The following is a 26,003-nucleotide window of genomic DNA, read 5'->3' on the forward strand; positions in this document are numbered from 1 at the left end:
ACCTTTAGTTTCTGGCAGGGAGGGGGGAGCTCCAGAGGGAGTGCTTGTGTGTAAAGGAGGAGACAGAGTTTTAAGCTTTTTTTCTCATGCCTGTTTCTGAGAGGGAGGGGGAGTTACAGAAGGTGAGTGTCTAACTCTAACGGAGAGAGAATAAACAATTGAAATATAAATTATTATAGACTACAGAGGCTGGATGTGGGGGTGGGTAAGGGCTGGCTATGGGGACAGAAGAAGATCAGTGCAGTAGGGCACTAACATACCATTATGGCTTCTCATTTAATTTTGCCTGGATCCAGCAGCTTCATGAATATATATATACTTAATGGTTCAAATCAAACAATGTCAGGCTGATTGGTCGGCCCCCACACATTTTCATCTCACCAAATCTGGCCCTCGTTTTAAAAAGTTTGGACACCCCTGTTCTAACACATTGAGAGCATTTAGTGGTTTCATAAGATTTGTACATTGAAGGTGAACAACCCCTTTAAGGGGTTTACTGGTGTATTTATATAGAACTTTCTGATAAAGCTTACTTAGTTTTAGCCTTTCCTTCTCCTTTAATGCACATTTATAAAGCACCAACATATTCCGTAGTGCTGTTCAGCAGAAATGTATGTACATCATACATTCATAAACTGAACAATAAGGACTTAGGGGGCAAAGTATAATTTTCATAATTTCAGTCTTTCAGCTTTCACTCTAAACTGCAAGGACATTTAGCTAAACAGTTTTGTGAAACTAAATTCTGTAGATATTTGGACAGGCTCCAAGGAGGCACAATAATAATATCCCCAAGTGCCCTGTTTAGTAGTCCATTTCTTCAGCAGGGTAATTGCAGTTCAAGGCTGAAATTATTTTATTTTTAATATTCTATATGAATGTGTTTTTTCTCTCACCTATATTGGGGGACACAGGCACCGTGGGGATGAAGATCCTGCAGCTTGGAGAGCGGACACTAAAATGTTAAAACTTGACTCCTCCTCCTGCTGTGGGCTTCATCCCCTGCCTCCTCCTCCAATATTCAGTTTCTTTTAGTGTCCTCGAAGGAGAACATGACACTTACTGTGGCTGGAGCAAATGATCCAAGGACTTCGGTTAGGGTCATGCCACACTGGGGACAGAGGCCTCCAGGACCCAGTGCCCCACAGCCAGTTTAGGTATGACACCTAAAAATCCTTCTGCCCATCTGCCTTACCGCTCCCCGGAGGACTGCAGGCACGCTCCACACTTCCCATGGCTGTTAAGTTCCCGCTCTATGGAGGTCTGCACCAGCCTTACACTACAGGGAAGCCTCTACCCAGGGCACACAACACACTGGCTGAACAGGTAGGTCACCTTGTGATTTTATTATGGGTGCCTACCTCCCCACCGTTAGTTACCTAGAGGGGTTCCCCCGGGCCCCTGCGGATGCATAACTAAGTCCTTCCTGCCGACGCTCTAATTTTTTCAGAGCCGGCAGGGGTTTTTCGGAAGTAGCTAATATAGCCTGAGGCGCGATGCGGCTGTCTTCCGCACTGCCTCCTTCTCTTACCGCCTCCTTGTTTCCTTACGGCTCCTAGGGGTACATCTCTCCCCTGATAGAGCCGGGCGGGTATGGGGCGGAGGTTAAAATGGCGGCGAGGCTCCTTCTACAAGCGCCTTTTCTTACGCGCCGCCACACGTTAATAGCCACGCCCACCGCTTCCTTATAGGGCACTCGCGTCCTTCGCGCGCTTTCTGCTCCTGCGGTCCACGACTTTGGCGCTGCTACAGCACAGCCGACGCAGCTCTCCTTCCGAGGAACATGCTGCTAGAGATCCCGTCTGGACTACGCTCCTACGAATAAGGCAAGTGTTTCACAGGGGATGTACAGTACAGCCTCGGCGTTGCTAACTCCCTTATTTGCCTAACGTGCCACCTCTCTTGTCTCCTCAGACCCTGACAGCGTACGGCACTTCCTCATATCCCCTGCCTCTTCCTTTCAGTAGAGGGATTACTTATTCACCATGGCTGACCTAACAGAGGAGGCAGTCTTAGCTAGAGGGGCAGCAGCTGCTAGGACAGCTTCAAAGGTATCTTACCTTGCCTGCACTAGCTGCAGGGCCAAATTTCTAACAGCCTCTGCTGATCCAGTGTGCACAGCATGTAGACCTCACACTGCTCCACACACACACCCTGACGAGCACTCTACTGCCTCTACTTCACTAGCTGGCTCAGAATCAGAACTAGTGCGTGCCCTCTCCCTTTCCCTGGCTGGACTTCAAAACTTAGCCCGTATTCCTGAGACCCTAGACAGAGTCTTAGAACATCTGGCAGCTCCAGGACATGCTCAGGGCAAACACGCTTCAGCTCCCAAAAGACCTATAGATTCCCCCCCGGAAGCTTCAGGTGGCTTTAACCCTTCTTCCGAAGAGGAGGGTCTTGTTCCGTCAGAGGACGATGCCGAAACAGAGCCCGATCCAGATGCCGAAATCCCTAGAACTCAAGGAGAAGTAGAAGGGCTAATTCAGGCAGTTCTTAAGACCCTAAATATTGAAGACACAGTCTCGGTCGAGGAGACCGGAAAGAACATTTTCAAGAGACAAAGGCGGTCTTCTTGCGTTTTTCCAGCCTACGAACAGCTGGAGGAGATCATTAAGGCCCAATGGAAGACCCCCGACCATAGGGTACAGGTCTCCAAACGTTTTACTCAGACTTATCCATTTCCACAGGAGTGTATAGATCTCTGGGCATCTCCCCCGTCTGTCGATCCTCCAGTTTCCAGACTGTCTAAGACCACTACTATACCGGTAGCAGATGCAGCATCCTTCAAGGATCCTATTGACAAGAGATTAGAGGGCTTCTGTAAGGCAATCTTCACAGCTTCTGGAACAGCCTTCAGACCTATGTTTGCAATCGCATGGGTGGCCAAGGCCATGGAAGTCTGGGTTGAACAGGTAGCTCAGCTGATTGGTTCCGAGGACCCCACGACTGACCACCTCCTTTCTCAGGTAGCTGACGCTACAGCCTACATCTGTGACGCATCCCTAGATGCAGCAAAGCTGGTGGCAAAGGCATCAGCACAATCCATAGCGGCTCGCCGTTTCCTCTGGCTAAAGACCTGGACGGCTGACCTAACATCTAAGAGATCCTTAGTCAGTCTCCCCTTCCAGGGAAAACAATTATTCGGGGCAGAGCTGGATAAGATAATCTCACAGGCTACAGGGGGCAAGAGCACCCTACTTCCCCAGAATAAACCCAAGAGACCTCCCTTCAAGCGACGACCATTTTTTCGTCCCTTTCGTCAAGGCCAGAGGACCAAGCTCCACACAGAAAAGTCCAACTCCGGTCCCAGTCCAAGATACCATAACAGACAGAGACCCAGTTGGAACTCATCCAAGATATCGAACAAGTCCTCTCAGGACAAACCCGCCTCCTCCTGAAGGTGTGCCCACCCCTGGAGGGGTCCCCTTAGGCGGCCGCCTAAGAGCCTTTCAGGAGGTGTGGCAGAGTCATGTAACAGACCAGTGGGTTATCCAAATGATTTCCCACGGATATATGATAGATTTGTCACAACTTCCTCCTCGCAGATTTTTCGTCTCCCGTATACCCAGAGGGGACAACAAGAGACTAGCCTTCCTAAGGATTATCCAAGATCTAGCAGAGTCCGGAGTCATACAGCCAGTACCACAAGCAGACAAGGGTCGAGGTTTTTACTCAAACCTTTTCATTGTTCCCAAAAAGGACGGCTCTTACAGACCTGTATTAGATCTGAAGGCTCTCAACCTTGTCGTAAAGACTGGCCATTTCAAGATGGAGTCAGTACAGTCCGTACTAATGTCCATGGAAGGTCAAGAGTTCATGACAGTGATAGACATAAAGGACGCCTACCTTCACATACCCATCCACAGAAATCATCACAGATTCCTGAGATTCTATGCAGCCGGAGAACACTGGCAATTTGTAGCTCTCCCCTTCGGCCTCTCATCTGCACCTCGAGTGTTCACGAAGGTCATGGCGGCAGCCCTAGCAGGACTCCGACTCAGGGGGATAACAGTTGTACCCTATTTAGACGATCTGTTAGTCAAGGCTCCTTCTCAAGATCTGGCAAGCAGTTACACTTCCCAAGTCCTCCATTATCTCACGCAGCTGGGTTGGATCATCAACTACAGCAAATCCAATTTGATCCCGGCTCAGAGCACAGAGTATCTGGGAATAATTCTCGACTCCAGGAACGGCAGAGCCTTCCTTCCACAGAACAAGATCGAGACGCTGCAAAACAGAGTCAGAGTGCTCAAGACGAACGATTCCGCTTCCCTGCGGACAGCCATGAGGACCCTCGGGACAATGGTAGCCTCATTTCCCACGATACCTTACGCGCAGCTCCACACCAGACCTCTGCAACAGCTCATACTGAAATATCAGAAGAAGGATCGGGTGAACCTGGACCGGCAGGTTCCGATCTCGAGGGAGGTCAAACACTCCCTCCGTTGGTGGCTCCACCCTCAACGGATGACGTCAGGAGGGCCGTTCCCCAACCACACCTGGACAGTAATAACAACAGACGCAAGTCTAAAGGGTTGGGGCGGAGTGCTAGACCAGCTGACAGTCCAAGGCATCTGGAACCAGGAAGAACAACTTCTCCCGATAAATATACTCGAACTTCGTGCCATCCTCTACTCACTACAACACTGGACGACGCTCCTACGGGGGAGCCCAGTGAGAGTACAGTCAGACAACATGACAGCTGTAGCCTACATAAACCACCAAGGAGGCACAAGAAGTCGGGCCGCACTGGCAGAAGTACAAAGGATTCTCTTGTGGGCGGAACTCAACATCCCGGCAATCTCAGCGGTATATCTACCAGGAGTAGAAAACTGGGTGGCAGACTACCTAAGCAGGGAGACGATAGATCAGGGCGAATGGAGTCTTCACCCCGAAGTTTTCCAACTAATCGTGGACAGATGGGGCTATCCCGAGGTAGACCTGATGGCCTCCAGACTCAATCACAAGGTCCCAAGGTTCATCGCCAGAAGCGTAGATCCTCAAGCATGGGCAGTAGATGCCCTAGTAATTCAGTGGAATTGCTGCCTAGCCTACATCTTTCCTCCATTGGCACTACTACCAAGAGTCATCAAAAAGATAAGGAGGGACAAGACTCCAACCATTCTAGTGGCACCCTATTGGCCACGAAGAACATGGTTCGCAGATATCATAGTGATGGCCGCAGACGATCCCTTTCACCTCCCCCTAAGAGAGGACTTACTCACACAGGGACCGATTGTCCACCCGAATTTACGCTTATGGGATTTAACGGCGTGGCTCTTGAGACCCTAGTTCTGAGAGCTTCTGGAGCCCCCTCAGACGCTATTCCCACCATGCTACGGGCTCGCAAACCTGTCTCTGCCAGGATTTACCACAGAGTGTGGAAGATTTTTATCGGTTGGTGCGAATCCAGGAACATTGACCCCAGAGGTGTCAGGGAGAAGGAGATTCTTTCCTTTCTACAAGAAGGCCTGTCTAAGGGTCTGGCCTTAAGTTCCTTGAAGGTTCAGGTGTCGGCGCTCTCCATTCTATTCCAGACCAAGTTTGCACTAAATAGCAATATAAAGACATTTCTTCAAGGAGCAATCAGAATAGTTCCCCCCTATAAGGATCCAGTGCCTCCATGGGACCTTAATCTTGTTTTGTCAGTACTACAGGATGATCCTTTCGAACCCTTGGAGTCAATTCCCCTGGCCACACTAACAGAGAAGGTGGTGTTCTTGTTGGCAATCACGTCAGCACGCAGAGTTTCTGAAATAGCGGCCCTATCGTGCCAAGCTCCATTCACCATCGTGCATCAGGATAAAGTGGTATTACGACCAACACCTGAGTTTCTGCCAAAGGTGGTATCTGAATTCCATTTAAATCAGGACATCGTGGTCCCGTCTCTATGTCCTCAGCCAAAGACTTCTCTAGAAAGGAGACTCAACAGCCTTGATGTTGTTAGAGCCCTAACAACCTATTTGACCATTACGGAGAAGATCAGGAAGACGAAGTCTCTGTTCATTCTCACAGATGGACCCAAGAAGGGTATGAAGGCCGCCAAGTCGACCATTGCTAAGTGGATTCGATCCACTATCATCAGAGCCTACGCAATCAAGGGCAGGGCTCCTCCCTTCAAGATTCGCGCTCATTCCACACGTGCCATCAGCACTTCATGGGCGGTTCGACATCAGGCATCAGCTGAGCAGGTGTGTCGAGCCGCCACCTGGTCCTCCCTACATACCTTCACGCGCTTCTACAGGTTGCACACTCTGGCGTCAGCAGAAGCTGGTTTCGGGAGGAAGGTGTTACAAACTGTTATTTCATGAACACCTTTTCAAGGGGTTCGTTCCCGCCCTCAGGGGTTGCTTTGGGACATCCCCACGGTGCCTGTGTCCCCCAATATAGGTGAGAGAAAGGAAGATTTTTGTACTTACCGTTAAATCCTTTTCTCTCATCCTACATTGGGGGACACAGGCCTTCCCTCCCTGTTTTTTCCATTCAAGTGTTTAGCCTTATGGGCCTTCATGTATAAAGTTACTTCTGTTCTGAATCAAGTTCAATGTTATAAGGTGGGGAGACTCCTTCTCTGTTGGGTAACCTGGGCTATCTACTCCTTCTTCGGTATGAAACTGAATATTGGAGGAGGAGGCAGGGGATGAAGCCCACAGCAGGAGGAGGAGTCAAGTTTTAACATTTTAGTGTCCGCTCTCCAAGCTGCAGGATCTTCATCCCCACGGTGCCTGTGTCCCCCAATGTAGGATGAGAGAAAAGGATTTAACGGTAAGTACAAAAATCTTCCTTTTTTATTTTTAACTTAGAATTCGTGGCACGAACTACCAGAGTCCCCATGGAATCCCTATTGATTTACTGGATCGGCTACTCATTATCTCCACATCACCATACAATGAAAAAGAGACCAAACAGATCTTAAAAATCAGGTAAGAAACTGCATTCTGTGACTATGCCGGCAAAGACCAGCGTGCCAAAAGGTGTTTTAAAGGAGAACTAAACCCTAAAAATTAATATGGATAAAAATGCCATATTTTATATAATGAACTTATTGCACGAGGATAAAGTTTCAGCTTGTCAATAGCAGCAATGATCCAGGACTTCAAACTTGTCACAGGGGGTCACCATCTTGGAAAGTGTCTGTGACACTCACATGCTCAGTGGGCTCTGATTGGCTGTTGAGAAGCTAAGCTTAGGGCTCCTCACTAATTATCCAGCAGAAAATGAGCTTCCCTGGCTGTAATATAAGCTGATGCTACAGGTTTGCTGATTTTTAAATTCTTATGCTAATTGCACTGGTTTCTGTGCTGCCATGTAGTAATTATCTGTATTAATTACTAATCAGCCTTATATTGTGACATTTCTATTCTATGTGTACTGTATATTGTGAGTGGGTCCCTAAGCTCAGTAAGTGACAGCAGCACAGAGCATGTGCAGTGAATCAGCAGAAAAGAAGATGGGGAGCTACTGGGGCATCTTTGGAGACACAGATGCTAAAGGGCTGTGGTTGCCTTAGGCTGGTACAGAAGCACAAAACATGTACAGCATTTCTACCTACTACTTTAGTTAGACTTTAGTTCTCCTTTAAGGCATTGTGTGGAACCACTGCGTAATGCCCCCTAAATAAGACTAGCCAGTGGAATCCAAGCCACATATTGTCATTTAATGTTCTTATGTTGCATGTTTCTACTTTGTTCCTTAATAATTTTGTGCTAATGTCAAATCTTGTTCAGGTGTGAGGAGGAAGATGTCGATATGAGTGAAGATGCTTGCACTGTTCTGACAAGGATCGGCCTAGAGACATCTCTCAGATATTCCATGCAGCTTATCACAGCTGCTAGCTTGGTCTGCAGGAAGAGGAAGGTGCGAGTGACTTGCAATCATTTTACCATAGCTTGGCTGACGCTGCATATGTGGCTTCTGGATTATTGTTTTTTGTTTCCAAGTAGCATGCGTTTCTTTTGTGTTTTATGTATTACCCTAGCACTTCCCTTTCATAGTGAGTATGAGGTGGCTTTGTTTTAAGGGGGCTACAAGTAGCAGGGTATCTATACACATGGGCAACTTCCTTGTTTATTTAATAGGTTACTTGTTGCCACTGAATGAGTATATGATTTTTAATATAATAAATATTAGGGATGCACCGAATCCAGGATTCAGTTCTGGATTCTGCCTTTTTCAGCAGGATTCGGATTCTGCCGAGTCCTTCGGCCTGGCCGAACCGAATCCTAATTTGCATATGCAAAATCACGTGACTTTTTGTCACAAAACAAGGAAGTAAAAAAATGCTTTCCCCTTCCCACCCCTAATTTGCATATGCAAATTTGGATTCATTATTCAGCTGAATGTTTCGTGAAGGATTTGGGAGTTCGGCCGAATCCAAACTAGTGGATTCGTAGCTTCCCTAATAAATATACATACTTTATATGGCTGACTGAGTTTTGCATTTCAGGGAACCGAAGTGCAAGTGGATGATATCAAACGAGTGTACTCTCTCTTTCTTGATGAGTCTCGGTCAACACAGTACATGAAGGAGTATCAGGATGCCTTTATGTTTAATGAAATGAGTAAGTAATAAAGTGCGAGCAGCATTCTTTCAAACAAGACCTGCAGTAACGTAACTAATGAAGGTCATTCCCTTCTGGACGCAGGGCCCCCCCTGCACCCCCAGTAGTCACTCCCCTGAAGACCTGTGCATTTTGTAGCGAATGCTCAATTTATAACTATAAACACGGGCAGATTTATCAAGGGGTTGAATTGAAAATTTGAATTTTTCAAATTCAACTAGGGAGTTATTCAAATTCGATTTGAGTTTTTTAATAAATTTTAATTTGATTTTCAAGATTTATCATACTCTGGCCCTTTAAGAAGTCAAATTCGCCACCAAAAACCTGCCGAATTGCTGTTTGTCAATGGGAGAGGTCCAGGGATCAATTTGAGTTCTTTGCAGCCTTCCTGACATTCAAGTTTTTGGTTTTTTTTTATAAATTTTGATTTGTCGAATTTTGAATTTATGGCAGTTTAGGGGAGTTTTTAAAAACTCACATGAATTCGAAATTTGACCTTTGATAAATGTGCCATAGATGTAACAATTACAATCTTTTTTGGAAAAGATCTTTCCAAGAAAGATTGTTCGTTTCAATACACAGGCGAATTGTCAGTTATATATATATTTATATAGAAACAATAGAATTCTACCTGTATCTGATGATTCAGCATTAACGATGGGCTTCAAAGGCACCTGATCAAAATTTTCCATCCAGCCTAATCATCGAGCCGACCGATATCCAAGTCTTCTGCCGATATGGGTCGGCTCTTTTACCACCATACACGCACCGAATATTGTACGAAAATTAGTTTAATACGATATTGTCTGCGTCTATGGCCACCTTAAATTTCAATGTAGCCGCACACACACACTGTGCCTATGCTAGCCTTAATGTGTGTTAAAGATCTAATTTCCTGTTTCTGCAGAAACGGACACCATGGACACATCCTGATGATGGACTGATTTTGTCTTTTTTGTTGTTTTTTTTTCTCCACCTCACCTGGTTCTTACTGTTTTGTTACATGCCTTAACTTGTATGACACATGCTGTGATCCCTCAGTATCTGTTTTATATAAAATATTCAAACTAAAGCAAGCCGTTTTCGTTTTACATTCTGCATTGTGTAATTACTGGAGCCCTTTGTGTGCAATATTCATTGTAGTATCTAGTACAGGGGTGTCCAAACTTTTGGCTCGTGGGGCCACATTGGAAAAAGAAAAATTGTCTGGGGCCACACATGAAATACACAAACACGTTTTTGTAAAAGTAAAGGAAATACACAGAAAAGAACTACAATGCCAGTTTGATAACCAGATGGAGCTATACACTGAAATATAGGACACCTGGATATTAAATAGACTTATTATTATATTATTATTACTAACTGGGCAATGGGCAGAGTCCTCCCTCCTCCTATATGCTTTGCGACATGACGTTTCCTCGGGAACCAAGCTGGGCCGCATTTATATGCATCCTGGGCCGCATGTGGCCCTCGGCCGCAGTTTGGACACCCCTGATCTAGTAGCATATTCTGTTATGATGGGGAACAATTGTCACCCTACCTCAATTCTCAGTGTTTCGCCCTTATGAGTAGAGAATTGTGCCACAAATACTCGGGATTAGGGATGGGCGAATTTGACCTGTTTCGTTTCGCCAAAAATTTGCCGCTGGCCAAATGTCGCCAACGCTCATTAAAGTCTATGGGCGTCTTTTTATTTTTTGTTGCTTGACACCACACAAGTCTGTGGCCTAATTTCTGCGAGAAACAAGGCGAAAAAATTCGCCCATCCCTACTCGGGATGTTAAAGGATCACCTTCAATATCGGCAACCACAGCCCTTTTCTTGTCTCATAATCCCAGAACAAGAAGCTAGCTGGAGGTGTAAGGGCAGAGACACATGCTCAGATTCGGGGAGATTTAGTCGCCCGGCGATAAATCGCCTCTTCTTTGGGGCAACTAAACTCCCTGAACTTCCTCCTGCCGGCTACAATATAAATCGCCGGCAGGATGGCACTAGGAGTGCTTCGTTTTCCAAAGTTGCCCGAAGTTTCCTCATGAGGCAACTTCGGAAAACGAAGTGCACAGATTAGGCAGTTCTGGGAGATTAGTCGCCCCAAAGAAGAAGAGATTTGTTGCTGGGCTACTAATCTCCCCAAATCTGAGTGTGTGTCTCTGCCCTAACATAGTAAGTTAGCTTGAAAAATAAAGACAAGCATCCATGAAGTTCAACCTTAAGTCCTTATATAACCTGCCTAACTGCCAGTTTATCCAGGGTAAGGTGAAAAACCCAGTTTGAAGCCACTCCAATTTGCCTCAAAGGGGGAAAAAATTCCTTCCTGACTCCAAGATGGCAATCGGTGTGGCAGCTCTGTACAATTTGCTAATGGATCGAACCAAGATATACAGGTATAGGACCTGTTATCCAGAATGCTTGGGAACTGGGGCTTTCCAGATAACTGATCTTTCTGTAATTTGGATCTTCATACCTTGTGTACTAGAAAATCATGTAAACATTAAAGGGATACTGTTATGGGAAAACATGTTTTTTTCATAACACATCAGTTAATAGTGCTGCTCCAGCAGAATTCTGTACAGAAATCCATTTTTCAAAAGAGCAAACAGATTTTTTTTTTATATTCAATTTTGGAATCTGACATGGGGCTAGACATACTGTCAGTTTCCCAGCTGCCCCCAGTCATGTGACTTGTGCCTGCACTTTAGGATGGAACTGCTTTCTGGAGATTTCTGCAGGAAAAAGTTTATATAGTGATCATTTAACATTATTTGGTGATCAGATGCTCTTGGTGCAAATTAATAATATAACAGTAGCCTTTTGTTTGTGAGTCTGTACATTCTCCTCGCTTATTGGTTCTTCTATATCTTCAGAGTTTAAATACACAGTGCAAAGATCCATTGATTGAGGTTATAAAGTTTTATTTAGATTTTTGTAAAATAGCCCGGGAATGGCAGGTTTTCTCTGTTTGGCCCCCGTGCCCGAAGACGATTCTGTCAGTTAATCAGCTGAAACTGAGATACGTGTTATAGTTAAGGATATAAGAATGCAAAATGAGTTACACAAATTATCTCTATGTAGCGTGGCGTCACTTCCGTTGGTGACCTATTTCCGCGTCAGAGGGAGATCTGATAAAGCTAGCATGCCTACGTTAACTAAAGAACACCCTAATATGTGGCACAAGAGATTATGGGGTAAATTAATCAAAGAGTGAAATTCCGCAGCTCTCAATTCATTTCTATGGCGTATTTATCAATGGGTGAAGTGAAAGTTCACCCTTTGATAAATACGCCTATAAAAATCCCATAGAAATGAATGGAGAGTGGCGGAATTTCACTCTAGTGGCGGAACTTCACTATTAACTTCACTCTTTGATAAATATACCCCTGTATATTATACATTATTTACAGTGTAATGGTACATTTCTAGTGAGGGAAAATGCTGGGGACAATATGTTCAATATTACTCTGTGCCCTTGACTTTAAGTGAAATAATTGGGGGATGCCTAGTTGTTGACGCTCCTCTTCTTTAAAGGGGTTGTTCACTTTCCAAACACTTTTTTTTCAGTTGAGTTGTTTTTAAATTGTTCCCCAGAAATAAAGACTTTTTTTCAATTACTTTCCATTATTTATTTTTTTACTGTTTTTCCAAAATCTAAGTGTAAAGTTGAATGTTCGTGTCTCTTGTGTTTGAGTCTGGCAGCTCAGTAATTCAGGCGCAGACTCTGAACTGTTTTGAACAATTTTGCAACATTGAGTTGATGCATTTCTCAGCAGCATCTCTGGAGTATTAGCAACTATTGTATCAATTCTAACAGCTGCCTGTAATGAAACCCAGTAGTGATGTGTGGGTAAGGGTTTTCCTGACTCTAACCCGCCCTGCTCCAACCCGCACCCGCGCGTCCGGGGTCCTTTTATAGACCCTCCCCTTTTGTGACGTCATCGGCTGGTCTGCACAGGTCTATAAAAGGACCCCGCAAGCGTGGGTGCGGGTTAGGGTCAGGAAAACCCTGCAGACGCGAGACTATAAAACCGGAAGTCGGAAGCCGTCATTTATAGGTGGCGGGCGGGGAGAGCAGGAGAAGAGCTCAACCTGCACCCGCCCGCCACCCGCGAGGAGCAGTGCGAAGTCGACCCGGCCCCACATCACTTAAACTCAGAGATTCTGCTCAGCAGGGACAAAGATAAGAAATGTATCAACTAAATGTATCCATTTAGAACAGTTTACAGGGTCGGCGACCCCTCCCCCCTCCCAGGGCTGCTTCAGAAGGTGAAAAATGACACTTTACACTTCAATATTAGAAAAACTGTGTGACACAGAAAATAGTCATTGGAAAAAGTCATTATTTCCTGCGATCTATCTGAAACCAACTAGTTGTTTGAAAGTGAACCACCCCTTTAAAGGAACAGTATCACCAAAAAATTGTTTTAAAGGAATAACAGTATAATGCAGTGTTGCCCTGCACTGGTAAAACTGGTGTGTTTGCTTTAGAAACTCTACTATAGTAAACATGCTGTTGTGTAGCCATGGGGGCAGCCATTCAAAGCTGAGAAAAGGTACAGGATACACAACAGATAAGCTCTGTAGTATACAATGGGATTCTTCAGTACTTATCTGTTATCTGCGGTGTATCCTGTGCTTGAAAGGCTGCCTCCATGGCTACACAGCAGCTTTAATTTTTTTGGTGTTACTGTTCCTTTAATTAAGGATCAAGCCCAGGACACTGTTTGAGGAGCGCCATCTTGTTCCAGCAGGCATCCCCAACTCAAACGCTTTCCCAGCTATTGCATTTTGCTGAAAAAGGCCCATGGTAGGAGGCAAGCGACTAGAATGTCTGGAACACCAGAACAAGATGGCACTTGGTGCTCTTCAAACATTACTCTGGTTTGTGTGTTGTGAAGAGGAGTGACAGGTCATTGGAGGGACGTATGGGACTGGAATCATTTGATGGATCCTAACGACACTTCTCAAGTGACCTTTCCTTCTCCATATATGAGTAGCTCCATTTTCCTATAGATCTGCATCTTTTGTCTGGTCTTACTGCAACTGCCTCTGTGCAGGTCCAGACAAGGAATGTGTGCCACCGATAAAATAGATTCTGGTTTGGCCAAGTGTAATGCCATTATTTTGATCTTTCACCATGGGTCATCTTGACAGTCACATGTAAATGGATAAAACTTTTCTCCCTAGAACAAGAACTTTCCTGTAACATAGAGGTTACCTGCCGTCCTACTCACAGCGATTGAAGTGGAACTATTGCAAAATGAAAATTTAATATAAGCTTCATCATACTGAAATAAGAAACATTCTAAATACAATTACATTTTCTGTACCATTTCTGAAATAATCAAGTTTATGTTCACTATTCCTCTCTCAGCATCTGTTTCTCTTCATTCTCTCTTCATGCAGCAGTTGGGTGTCAGATATTCACTGACAGTTAGATCCAATATATCTTATAGGGGGGCTCATTCCTAGCAGATGAATTAGAGCTCACTCAAATAACTGATTCCAGTACAAACAAAATAACTGCCTTTTGCACAAATTCTGCATGTAGAGAGACATGATGTCTGCTGATTTTAATAGAGTGAGCTCTAATACATCTTCTAGGCAAAAGGAGCCCCCTATAAGATATATTGGATCTGTCAATGAATATCTGACTCCCAACTGCTGCATGAAGAGAGAATGAAGAGAAACAGATGCTGAGAGAGGAATAATGAACATAAACTTGATTATTTCAGAAACGGTACAGAATTTTTAATTGAATATATTTAGAAAGTTTCTTATTTCAGTATGATGAAGCTTACATTAAATTTTCATTTTTGCAATAGTTTCCTTTTAAATATTGGCAAATAAAATCTTTGCTAATGATGTCAATGTGCTTTAAGTGATTCTGAACCCAGCAGTGACCTTAGAATCCCTAAGCAATGCACTTGATATGGATATAAGAGAGTTGGAGCAGAAGTCTGGTCCGATGCTTTGCACGGTGCAGTCGCTGTAGTCCATCTTGCACTGGTTGCACTTACAGCTCACTGCCACGGGGTAGGTGAAAAAGGGATCCGTGCCTGGCAGGCAGTCTGGGAGCTTAATGGTATCATAGCGAATCTCATTGTAGGTGCAGATGTTCTGGTACACAGAGGAAAGGGCATTCTTGAATACCGGATCCTGTGGGAATGAAAGGAACAAACAAGGGGCTAAACACTGGTGCACTTACCCATGTACAGTTTAGTTCACTCTCAAAGCAATGACGTAAAGTAGGGACATGAATAAAAATGCCCACCAAGAGTAAATACATCAAAGGTTGGGCATAAGTTTTTTTTGTAGTTTTGTAATAAGTCTATGGGTACTTAGCACAGCTTGCTTCTTGCTTAAAGGGGAAGGAAACCTAGTTGGCGCAAAAACCCTCCCCCTCCCGTGTGTTGCCCACCCTCCCCCCTGGCCTACCCCTCCCGCTGGGCAAATGCCCCTAACTTGTTACCCTTCTGTGCAGGTCCAGTCCAGGGAGTTCAGAGACAACATCTTCTTCCACGCGATCTTCTTCCTGCTTTTAACGGCGAATGCGCAGTAGGAGCATTTCGCCGGTACGGATCTACTGCGCATGTGCCAAAAGTCACTAAGTTTTCCGATTTCACTTCGTGACTTCTGGCGCATGCGCAGTAGATCCGTACCGGCGAAATGCTCCTACTGCGCATTCGCCGTTAAAAGCAGGAGAACGATCGCAATTCCCTGCACATGTGATTTCAGTAAGGAAAGGAACATCACAGTGCAATGCATTGTGGGTTATGTAGTTCCTGCATGCTGTCTGTAAGCTGTGGAGCAGTTGTTACAATTTGTAACATCAGTGTTTAGTCCCTCCTTCCCTGCCAGGATTTCAAATGATGCAGAAAGAGAAGAACTGTTAAACAGCTGGATTTCAGCATAGAAAATTACATTTATTCATACTTTTTGAAGAAACAGGTAACATGATGGGTATATTAGGGGTTTCTGTGTTATGTGGCCTTTTTATCAAATAAGCCGGAGTTCCTCTTTAATGAAACTCAGGGATTCTGCCCAGCAGGGACAAAGATAACAAATGTATCAACTAAATGTATCCATATAGAACAATAAGTCGGCGACCCCCTCCCCCCCTCCCTGAGCTGCTTTAGAAAGTCATAAGAAGGTGAGGAATTAACCTTTAAACCCTCTATATTAGAAAAACGGTTGCAAACAGAAAATTGAATGTAATTGGAAAAAGTCTTTATATCTGGTGAAACCAACTGAACTGAAAAAAGTGTTGGTGTGAACCACCCCTTTAAGAAAATGATACCTGACTGTCAGGACTGAGTGCCATGTCATATGCTTATTGAATGTAACCTAAGCCATCCTGGAAGCCAGTCTGGCTCTGCTCATAGGTTCTTACTCACCCGTGTTAGGCAGTAGCCACTACAGATGGTTGTGGTGAGAGTGAAGCAGATGGGACAGTCCTCTTTCTCGGCAGAGATGGTGACATTGGTTGGGTGGCACAGGCGACGTCCTTGCACAGCAGACAAGCAGAGCGCCACAAGCATCAGTGTTACCAGAGACCTGAACATCCTGTTTTCATGAATAGGTATATTGTGATGCATGTCCTTAAAAGGTTTTCTGTATAGAAAATAAAACTCTAGAAAAAAAGTCTCTTAGTTAATATCAAGCTGTGTGTATTGGGATCCATGATCACATAATGGGGCCCTGTGATGGGCATTTGATACACAATGAAGAACTTAACAGACCCTGGTCTCTCCACCAAAGAAAGGTCAAGAGCTATTTACTTCTTGTGCCACAACCCTTCCTCCTGCCAATCATTTGCCACAACCCTTCCACATGCAAATCATTTGCCACAACCCTTCCTCCTGCCAATCATTTGCCACAACCCTTCCACATGCAAATCATTTGCCACAACCCTTCCTCCTGCCAATCATTTGCCACAACCCTTCCACATGCAAATCATTTGCCACAACCCTTCCACATGCAAATCATTTGCCACAACCCTTCCTCATGCCAATCTTTTGCCACAACCCTTCCTCATGCCCCATATGCTTAGTAAGTCATGTACACTCATACACTTCTCTTACTGACTCCCATACTGCATCACTATGTGGGTCTATATGAATGAAAGAGGACACGAACATTAAACTGGGAAAAATGTATTTAAATTTTTAAAAGGGTAGTTCACCTTCAACTTAAATTTTACTATGATGTAGACAGTAGGGATCCAGGATTCGGTTCGGGATTCGGCCTTTTTCAGCAGGATTCAGATTCGGCCGAACTGAATCCGAATACTAATTTGCATATGTAAATTAGGGGCAGGTAGGGAAATAACGTGACTTTTCATCACTAAAGAAGAATTTTTTCCACTTTTTCCTTTCTTGTCCCTAATTTGCATATGCAAATTAGTATTAGGTTCGGTATTCGGCCGAATCTTTCACCAAGGATTTGGGGATTCGGCCGAATCCCAAATAGTGGATTCGGTGCATCCCTAGTAGACAGAGATATTCTGAGACAGTGTGCTGTTGGTCTTCATTTTCTTATTTTGTTTGGTGTTTGAATTAGGCATGCACCGAATCCAGGATTCGGTTCGGGATTCGGCCAGGATTCTGCCTTTTTCAGCAGGATTCGGATTCAGCCGAATCCTTCTGCCCAGCTGAACCGAATCTGAATCCTAATTTGCATATGCAAATTAGGGTTGGGGAGGGAAATCGCATGACTTTTTGTCACAAAACAAGGAAGTAAAAAAATGTTCCCCTTCCCACCCCTAATTAGCATATGCAAATTAGGGTTCGGTATTCCGCTGAATCTTTCGCGAAGGGTTCGGGGGTTCGGCCGAATGCAAAATAGTGGATTCGGTGCATCCCTAGTTTGAATTATTTAGCATTTTGTTCAGCAGCCCTCCAATTTTTGAATTTCAGCTTCTATCTGGTTGCTAGGGTCCAGTTTATCCTAGAAACCAGACAGTGGCTTGAATAAGAGACTGGAATATGAATAGCAGGGGGACTGAATAGAAAGATGATAAAATGAATAATAACAATTATATTTTTTACTGCCTGGATCAATGACCTCCCATTTGAGAGCTGGAAAGAGACAAAGGAGGAAGGCTAATAATTCAGAAACTAAATGGCTAATGTTCAGGTGCCTTCAAAGGGGCTCGACCAAAATTTTCTGGCCAGCCCAATCAACGAGCCAACCAGTATCCAAGTCTTCTTCTATCGGTCTGCTCATCTCCCACCATACATGCACCGAATATCAAACGAAAATTAATTTTGTCTGATATTATCTGTGCTTTTATGGCCACCTTAAGATACACAAGTGTGCAGATATGAGATACAGTAAAATTCATTGAGACCCCCTTCCTAACCACAGCAATGGACCACCCTGGAACAGCCCTGCCTTCACATACCAATGCTGAAAACAAGCTATACAGTAGGGTTAGTAACCACCATGACTGCCATCTTGGTTTCTGATCCTCTGACCTCTTCTTGAGTATGTCAGCCAACCACCCTCTTGTGCAACTCTGCAATTGTCAGCATTGTATGGGGGCGCAGGACCATTGTTGGGGTGTCAGTGCTGCAAATCAGGAGAGCGGGGGAGGGGTAAGAGCAGGGCAGGAGACAGGGACCCAGATTATGTCAGGGACCCAAAAATTGCTTTAGAATAAATAATGCATCTTTATTCAGGAAATACCTCAGTATTAAGGGCAGAGGCACACTGGGAGATTTGTCACCCGCCGGTAGCGCAGATTTCCCGTGGGCGATAAATCTCTCCACGTGCCAGAGCCCTAAAGAGGGCCATGAGGACCTAATATTGGACCCCCAACTGCAAGTTAAAAGACATGCAAGTCACCTAAAAGAAAAATGTCTTACCCTGGCTGGTACCAACTGTCTAAAGAGCAACAATTAGCACTTACCTGCACAGGAGGGAATTCAAAGTGGACCTGAAGTGAAGAATCCAAGAATCAGGATCATAACTGGGCTTATAACTCAATAAAACTCTCAATTTAAATGGTTGGACGGGAATCAGCCTACGTCAGGTATGAGGTGATGGTGGTGCCTGTGGGGGTGTGAAGGCCAAAAGGCTTTCCTTATCTTATTCTGGAAAAGATCAGAGAACCATGGCTTTGTGCAACTTTAGTTCAAGCAGAAAATCTGATCCGGAAGCAGGCAGCATGTCCTAGATTAGTCTGAACTGAGGAACAACTGTACCAAGAGCATCTCTGATATATTCATTATACAATCCCTCAATTACAAATGGCAATTATAAGCACTATGGAGCAAAACAGCTGGATCGGACAGTGCTACCTCAGTACCAGAGGCCTGATGAAAAACTTTCCATTAATATGGGGTGCTGTTTGTCCCAAATACATTCTGTATACAAAAAAATCCCTAATACACAGAATGAATGTCTCTCATATTATATAAGTATTTGTGACCATACACAGATAAAAAAAATATACAAAAGACTTATTTCTATTAAAGAATGAAAACAAAATCTGGTTAGTGCACAAAAGGATGTCATTATATCACAAACTCCATTCTGTACAGTTTAACAAGCATTCTGTCTCACAAATGTATCGGACGCACTTATGTGCAAAGTTACTTACAGAATGAATTATGTAAAAACAAAGTTGGACATAATATATAATAGTGTAACTAACTAGTGCTTGTCAAGCTAGATTTGACTGACAAAATAGATATCTGTGACACAAAGCAAGATTTTATAGTACAGGATTCATTCTATCCACAAAATGACAGTTTTGTTTCACAAAACAGATAAAATAACCATTCTGTGAAGCAACACTGTCAGTCACATTCCTGAACCAATAAGAACAAAGCTTATTGCCATATACAAACAAGATGAGAAGTGGCCAGCTCTGCTCCAAATGGCTAAGGCAAAGTATCTGGCTGGCTATAGAGGGTGCCCTCTAATGTCCCCTGTGCTGCATAGTAATAAACATGAACAAACCTTTCCTAAAAGAGCTGCTGTTAAACACTACAGATTCATAAATGGAAGTTTTTACAAATGGCTGAGAAATATAATGCTGCACTTCTAATGATTGTAGAAAAAGAAAAGTATGCAAAACATAAATATGATCATTTTAGGTGATATGGCTATTCTTATTGTAGTAACCTGTTTGTGTGGCCATTTTGGTTAAGGGCATTCCTGCTGTTTTGCCATTATCTTATGACTTACTCCTGTTCCTCTTCCTGTCTAAGCTGAGAGCAATAATGGGACCTGCCATTAAATGTACCACAAGTTACTGTGCTTGTCTGGCTGCTTTGCCTGACTCTCAGAGTCAGTTATAAGTTTTGTATATGATAGTTAGACTCCAATGTCTCCTCCTAGCTGTAATCTTGCACCAATTAGCTTGTAGTAGTCTCTTAATAATGTGCTTAGCTATAGTACAACTACTACATAATAGCTTTAGCCAGAGACTTGGGACTGATCATGTGCACACATACCTCCCAACTGTCCCTTTTTCAGAGGGACAGTCCCTCTTTTGACAGCTCAACTTGAGGTCCCTCATTTGTACTGGAAAGTCCCTCTTTTCTCTGCAATGAACAGCCAGAAAAAGAAACAAAGTTTCTAACTTAATTGGCTTTTGGCAGAGAGGCCAGTACAGCTAACAGGTGCAACTAAGATGCTTTATAACAATTTTGAGATAAGAAAATAAGTAATTTTAACAGTTTAGATAAGGAGAAATATTTTCAAATTTTTATAACCTGCCAAACTTTGTAAAATGAACATGGTAATTAGGGGGTGCGGCCACAAAATGGGTGTGGTCAAAAAAATTGCTGCACTACATGCAAAAAAAATTTTGTCTCTCTTTTTATTTCCAAAATGATGGTAGGTATAGTTCAACTACTACATAATAGGATAGGGGCATTTTGTGAAATTGGCCCTAACGCTAAGCAGGTCCCCAAGGCTAGGTAAGGAAAGCACCATAGTATAGGTAGCTGAGACTGCTAAGACCAAAGTGTCTGGAAGAGGACTGAGCTACTAGACAGGCGTGACTCCAGGCAAACAATGCAGCAGAGATAATATAGATTCTTCTTGACAACTAGCATTGCTTTCAAGTTCTGTCCTGGGCACCCTAAAAAGTCTGTATTCCATTTACGATTAAATGGGGCTAACATATGGCATTTCTTGCCCTAGTTTATTTGTAGGCACAGAATGAAGAGGTACAAGCATAAAATTGTAAAAGAAAAACTGACATCCCACTAGCCCATATAATAATGCACCTATCTGCATATTATTTCTTTTAGGGAACATATTTAGTGTATATCAGTTAATTACAGTAAGAAAAGAAATTCTTTTATCTAATAGGCCTTGGTATTGACTTTCACCTGTGCCCTTGGGCAGTAGCTTCTGAAATGCACAGCTGGTTATCTGCGAGGGATTTGTTACCAGAACAACTGTTCCTTGCTGGAACGTACACTAACCAGTTTTATAAATCTTCCTGATAGCTAAACGCAGGAACAGTGTAACTACTTAGAAGGTACATTCCGCCCTGCTCGGTCACCATAGCAGGTCACCATATGTTACTGAACTACACATCCCAGGAGCTTTCAACACCTAATAGTTGTTAGTAGAGGCTGAAAGTATAGGACTACTGGGGGCTGCTATGACTGACCTTCAAAACAATTTACAAAATTTGAGCTGGGACCTCTTCTTTCCATCCCAAAAGCCATGTCTCATTTCATCTCCCATTTCTTAATACTATCACCTATAAATGGCGCTAAACTGCAACAAGCACAAAGGTGCTTTGGCCCCTTTGCTCTACTTTTTTTTTTATGAGGGTTGGAAGAGATTTTTTTTCTCACCGGTGGTGGGGTTGGAATGATTGCAGGGCAAATGACTAGAGGACCAATCATGACCTGATATAGTCTTTATATTGCACAAAGCACACAGTTGTTACGCCATGAAAAGAGATGACTGTGGAAAATATATATTGTAGGGTTGCTGACGTCCTTGCACCTTCCTATTTTTGCACTGCAACATGGACTGGTGAGTGGACTGGAAATTTGGAGACTAAAGGAAAGTTACAGTGTAGATATTTGTAAAGGTGATGTTTGCACATAGTCCATAAGGTGGCCATACATGGGCCGATAACAGTTACTGATCTTATGGGGTCCTTGCAAGGGCCTGTCCAACCTAAACTGGGCTCATCTGATCGTCGGCCTCCAATATGATCCATTTGTTGGTCCCTTGACCAACGATCATATGAGCCAAGTTAAGGTTGGACTGGTCCTCCCAAGGATCCCATACAATCAGTAACTGTATCCAAAACAAGTAGAGATCTGCTTGTTTAGTGACCTCCACAAATGAGTGGATTTCAAAGTGTATGGCCAGCTTCAGACCTTCAGCAACTAATTACTAACCAATGCATTTAAATGAGACCACAGGCGTGAATGCTGGGAAACTGGACTTTATTCGGTTCAGGTCAAGGTAAGCTGATTATTGTTATCATTATCCAGTGTTAAGTCCACCACTGACATGCTAGCTGGAGATGGAGTGTGTATTACATATTTGAGTGGTCTCTAACACAGTAATTGGTCTCTCACCCCCATATGTCTCATACTCTGTGTGATACATTTTAGGCACAACCATTATTTCTGGTAGAGGTCCTTGGCGTGGGATTGTCCAAGGGCATTCCAAGGGGAAGTAGACATCTCGTGACCTTTTCACATCCAGAGGTGACTGATAGCTCTCCTGTGCCAGGGTTTTAAGGCCTCTGTTAGGAACTGGAACTGCCCGTGGGGGTATTCTGGGTAATTTGGTAGCAATAGGGAACTGGGTAACATCACGCATAGGAGGAGGCCTTCGCAGGATGGGATGAGCCTTCTTTGGGAGTGGGTTCTCTTTCAGGCCATGTCCCCAGGCCTTGGGGTAATCCTCAGCCTAACACATACTTCAATAGTATCGCTACGGAGCGCCGATCAAAGCAGTCACGGAGTCAGGCGTTTGAATATCAAATTGTTGGCTTTATTAAGCGCATTAAAAGTACAGTGGAGGGGGATTACAACTAACGCGTTTCGTGTCAGCAAACCTGACACTTCATCAGAGTAATCCCCAGCCTGCCAGTAAGTCAGGATATCTTTTTTGGGGTAGCCCTCCAGCTCTTTCCTAGGGGAAGAAAATAAATAATTGTAATGAAACCAAAGTTATGGTCTGACGTAAAGCACCAGTATACCACAACCAATATAGTCAGGGCATCAAGGGAACCATAACAGCACAGGTTGCAGGGCAGGAAACACTAGGATAGGAAGCCCAAAGTGGATCACCTAAACTTGTATCCCAATGAGCCTCTACGTCTTCTGCATGCTTTACCTAAACTTAGTCCCAGCTCTGAATGCCTAAATGTGAGATACTGTATAACAACACTGATTTATCAGTCAAAGTATATATTTATAGTTATATACAGTTGATGAAACAATATACAGTACATCTAGAGGAAACAAGGACACTTACGCATTGAAAGCTCTGAAATCACATGCAGTAGTGGATGCATATATGTCATTGAGACGCAAGGCCCCACCATCTCTTATGTAGAACGTCTCTCCAGAAAGGACTTTATTCTCTGTTGTAGGCACTATGGACTGAGAAGCAATAAGAGATAGTATCAGTAATGCATGCAAAATGCTCTGATATATTAAAGGGGAACTATTGTAAAAATGAAATTTTAATATAAGCTTCAGCATAATGAAATAAGAAACTTTCTAAATACAATCAATTCTGTACTGTTTCTGAAATAATCAAGTTTATCTTCAGCCCCACAATATATCTTATAGTGGGGCTCCTTTTGCCTAGAAGATGTATTAGATCTCACTCTATTACAATCCACAAACATCATGTCTCTCTACATGCAGAATTTGTGCAAAAGGCAGTTATTTTGTTTGGAATCAGTTAAATGAGTGAGCTGTAATTCATCTGCTATGAAAGGAGCCCCCCTATAAGATATATTGGATCTAACTGTCAATGACTAAGTGACACCCAACTCCTGCATGAAGAAAGAATCAAGATGCTGAGAGAGGGATAGTGAACCTAAACTTGATTATTTCAGAAATGATGCATAATTGTTATTATTTTGTACTTAGAAAGTTTCTTATTTCAGTATGATGAAGCTTATATTGAATTTTCATTTTCACGACAGTTCCCCATTAAATATCAAGCTTTCTGTCCTAAGGTCAGACGTCACTATTGACTAAGCACAAGATTGACAAACTCATTTTATGACTCTTGGCAGAAGAGCTCATCATCTTTCATTACTAGCAAAAAATAATTTACTGCACAAATGCCTTATCTCAAGAAAAACATACTACTAGCCCTATCCTCCAATTTAACTGTATGTGTTGTCAAATGTATTGTCACTTTCATTAATTCTAGCCAGAAAATAACTTATTCCTTGTGATCAACCGATTCAAAGTGCTTGATATACATATGGAGTTCTAGCGGCCTGTTCTTACCTGTGACGGCCCACCGCCATGGTGATTACTGAGGGAAAAAGGCTGTGGCCCAGCATGGAAGTTAGCCAGTGTAGGTTGAGCCTGACGTCCTCCGATTTCATTTCACTGCATTGGGAGGCAGGATCTAGCGGAGCTCTCCATGCTCTCAGCTTTAACTGTGGGATACATGTTATGCACATATTAATAACAGCCTGTATAAAATTATACTTTAATATGGAGACAGACAACTGTCTTTGCAGCCAGAATGAATTTGGGAGCTGTGGCTAGCTGCATACCAACTGGAGGTATAGTGGAGGCTAGTGATGTGCGGGCCAGCCCGATACCCGTGGGTCGGTCGGGTTTGGGCCAAACTTGCACTCCTCTTCTTGGGTGGCAGGTGCGGGTTGAGCTCATCTCCTGCTCTCCTGCCCGCCACCTTCAAATGCCGGCTTCCGACTTCCAGCTTTAAAGCTGCGCGCCTGCTCGCCCCGCCCCTTTTGTGATGTCATCGGCAGGTAGGTCGGCTTGGTTATATAAAGGGAACCCAGCGGGTTAGGGTTGGGTACGGGTCGGGAAAGACCCGACCCGCACATCACTAGTGAAGGCATTCTCTTCCTACCCTCAGCGTAGGATTGTATTTATTGTTACTATTCCAATACAAATTCCAGCAGCACTCCAGTATAGTGAAAAATTATTTATTTGTGCAAATGAAGCAACGTTTGAATGAAGCCCTTTACCAAGCTGGTTACGCCCGAAACGTTGCTTCATTTGCAGAAATAAATTATTTTTCACTATACTGGAGTGCTGCTGGAATTTGTATTGGAATTTGAACTGGACCTGGGCAGAAAGTCACAGCCGGCACCTGATGCTACAAAAAGCGGTGAGATTGATTGTGTAGCACTAAGCTTTATGTTTGTATTTATTGTTACTAAAGACTTTGTAGCTAGGGGTGAGTTGGCCTTCAAGGGAGCCATAGTATCTCCTGGTTGGCCCAGGCCCTAGCGGCCATCAACCTAAGACCAGTGCTATAATTTCTACCAGAGGTGTACATAAAATCTCTAACTTTTGGTAGTGTCTCCATGTAATTATAAAAATGAGTCCTGGTTGTCAGGCTCACTGGTAGCCCCTAGGAGACTCAGTCCAACCAGTTTAATTTGCAGATTTATTGTCAGCCCTGAAACTATAATCAGTATGAGAGTAAATCCAGTGTCAGGCCATTAACACCAAGGCTGAAACACACTGTTCACATTGTACAAGGATAATGAGCAAAAAATTAATTTAATTATTATAGTTATAACCAAGGCAAAATTTTCCATACCTTGTCCCACAAATCCTTGTTGTAATGGACTTTCCAGTGAGGGGGTGCAATGGGGTGCCTGGGCCCTGGGTATTTCCTATTATGATTACTTCCTGTTGTTGTCTCGTATGTGTTAAGAAGCTCGTCATATGCAGTCACTTCATCTGTCTTGTCCAGCCCAGCAGGCAGGGGGTCACTCAGGCTCGACTAATGGAAAATGAACAATCATGTCAGAACTTTGCACATTTTATTTGAATTTTTTGCCATTTCTCTAAAGTCCTATTCTAGATAATAGGGTTTGTCCAAAAAAGATCTAGTATTTAAAAGGAGTAGTTCACCTTTAAGTTATATTTTAGTATGTTATAGAATTGCTAATTATAAGGAACTTTACAATTGGGGGCCCATTTACTTAGTTCGAGTGAAGGAATAGAGGAGAAATAGTTTGAATTTCGAATGTTTTTTTTGGCTACTTCGACCATCGAATGGGCTACTTCGACCTTCGACTACGACCTTCGAATCGAACGATTCGAACTAAAAATCATTCGACTATTCGACCATTCTATAGTCAAAGTACTGTCTCTTTAAAAAATTCTTCGACCCCCTAGTTCGCCACCTAAAACCTACCGAGGCCAATGTTAGCCTATGGGGAAGGTTCCCATAGGCTTCCTAACAATTTTCTGATCGAAGGAATATCCT

General features: G+C 43.6%; 2 protein-coding genes across 4 annotated transcripts in view; one reads left to right on the forward strand and one right to left on the reverse strand.

The window, feature by feature from the left end:
- ruvbl2.S (RuvB like AAA ATPase 2 S homeolog) overlaps nucleotides 1-9,636 on the forward strand; it is a 31,902-nt gene extending 22,266 nt beyond the window's left edge. The window contains 4 exon segments of one of the 2 annotated variants that reach the window (NM_001086931.1): nucleotides 6,807-6,926; nucleotides 7,731-7,860; nucleotides 8,450-8,564; nucleotides 9,472-9,636. In NM_001086931.1, coding sequence (NP_001080400.1) covers nucleotides 6,807-6,926; nucleotides 7,731-7,860; nucleotides 8,450-8,564; nucleotides 9,472-9,497 — 391 coding nt within the window. In that variant the 3' untranslated portion in view covers nucleotides 9,498-9,636. 2 annotated transcript variants of the gene reach the window in all.
- A 1,826-nt stretch (nucleotides 9,637-11,462) lies between these two features.
- LOC121396558 (lutropin subunit beta-like) lies at nucleotides 11,463-18,557 on the reverse strand. Of its 2 annotated transcripts, none has more exons than XM_041571615.1 (4): nucleotides 18,475-18,557; nucleotides 15,959-16,194; nucleotides 14,502-14,720; nucleotides 11,463-11,581 (listed from the first exon to the last, which is right to left on the reverse strand). In XM_041571615.1, the coding sequence occupies exons 2-4, from the start codon at nucleotides 16,157-16,159 to the stop codon at nucleotides 11,555-11,557; spliced, it is 447 nt and encodes a 148-aa protein (XP_041427549.1). In that variant the 5' UTR covers nucleotides 16,160-16,194; nucleotides 18,475-18,557; the 3' UTR covers nucleotides 11,463-11,554. The 2 variants fall into 2 exon arrangements, with proteins under 2 accessions (XP_041427549.1, XP_041427550.1); XM_041571616.1 differs by having other exon boundaries at nucleotides 15,959-16,127; nucleotides 18,475-18,549.
- Between the last annotated feature and the right edge of the window lie 7,446 nt (nucleotides 18,558-26,003).

Source organism: Xenopus laevis, chromosome 7S (assembly GCF_017654675.1).
Source record: "Xenopus laevis strain J_2021 chromosome 7S, Xenopus_laevis_v10.1, whole genome shotgun sequence".
Lineage (NCBI taxonomy): Eukaryota > Metazoa > Chordata > Amphibia > Anura > Pipidae > Xenopus > Xenopus laevis.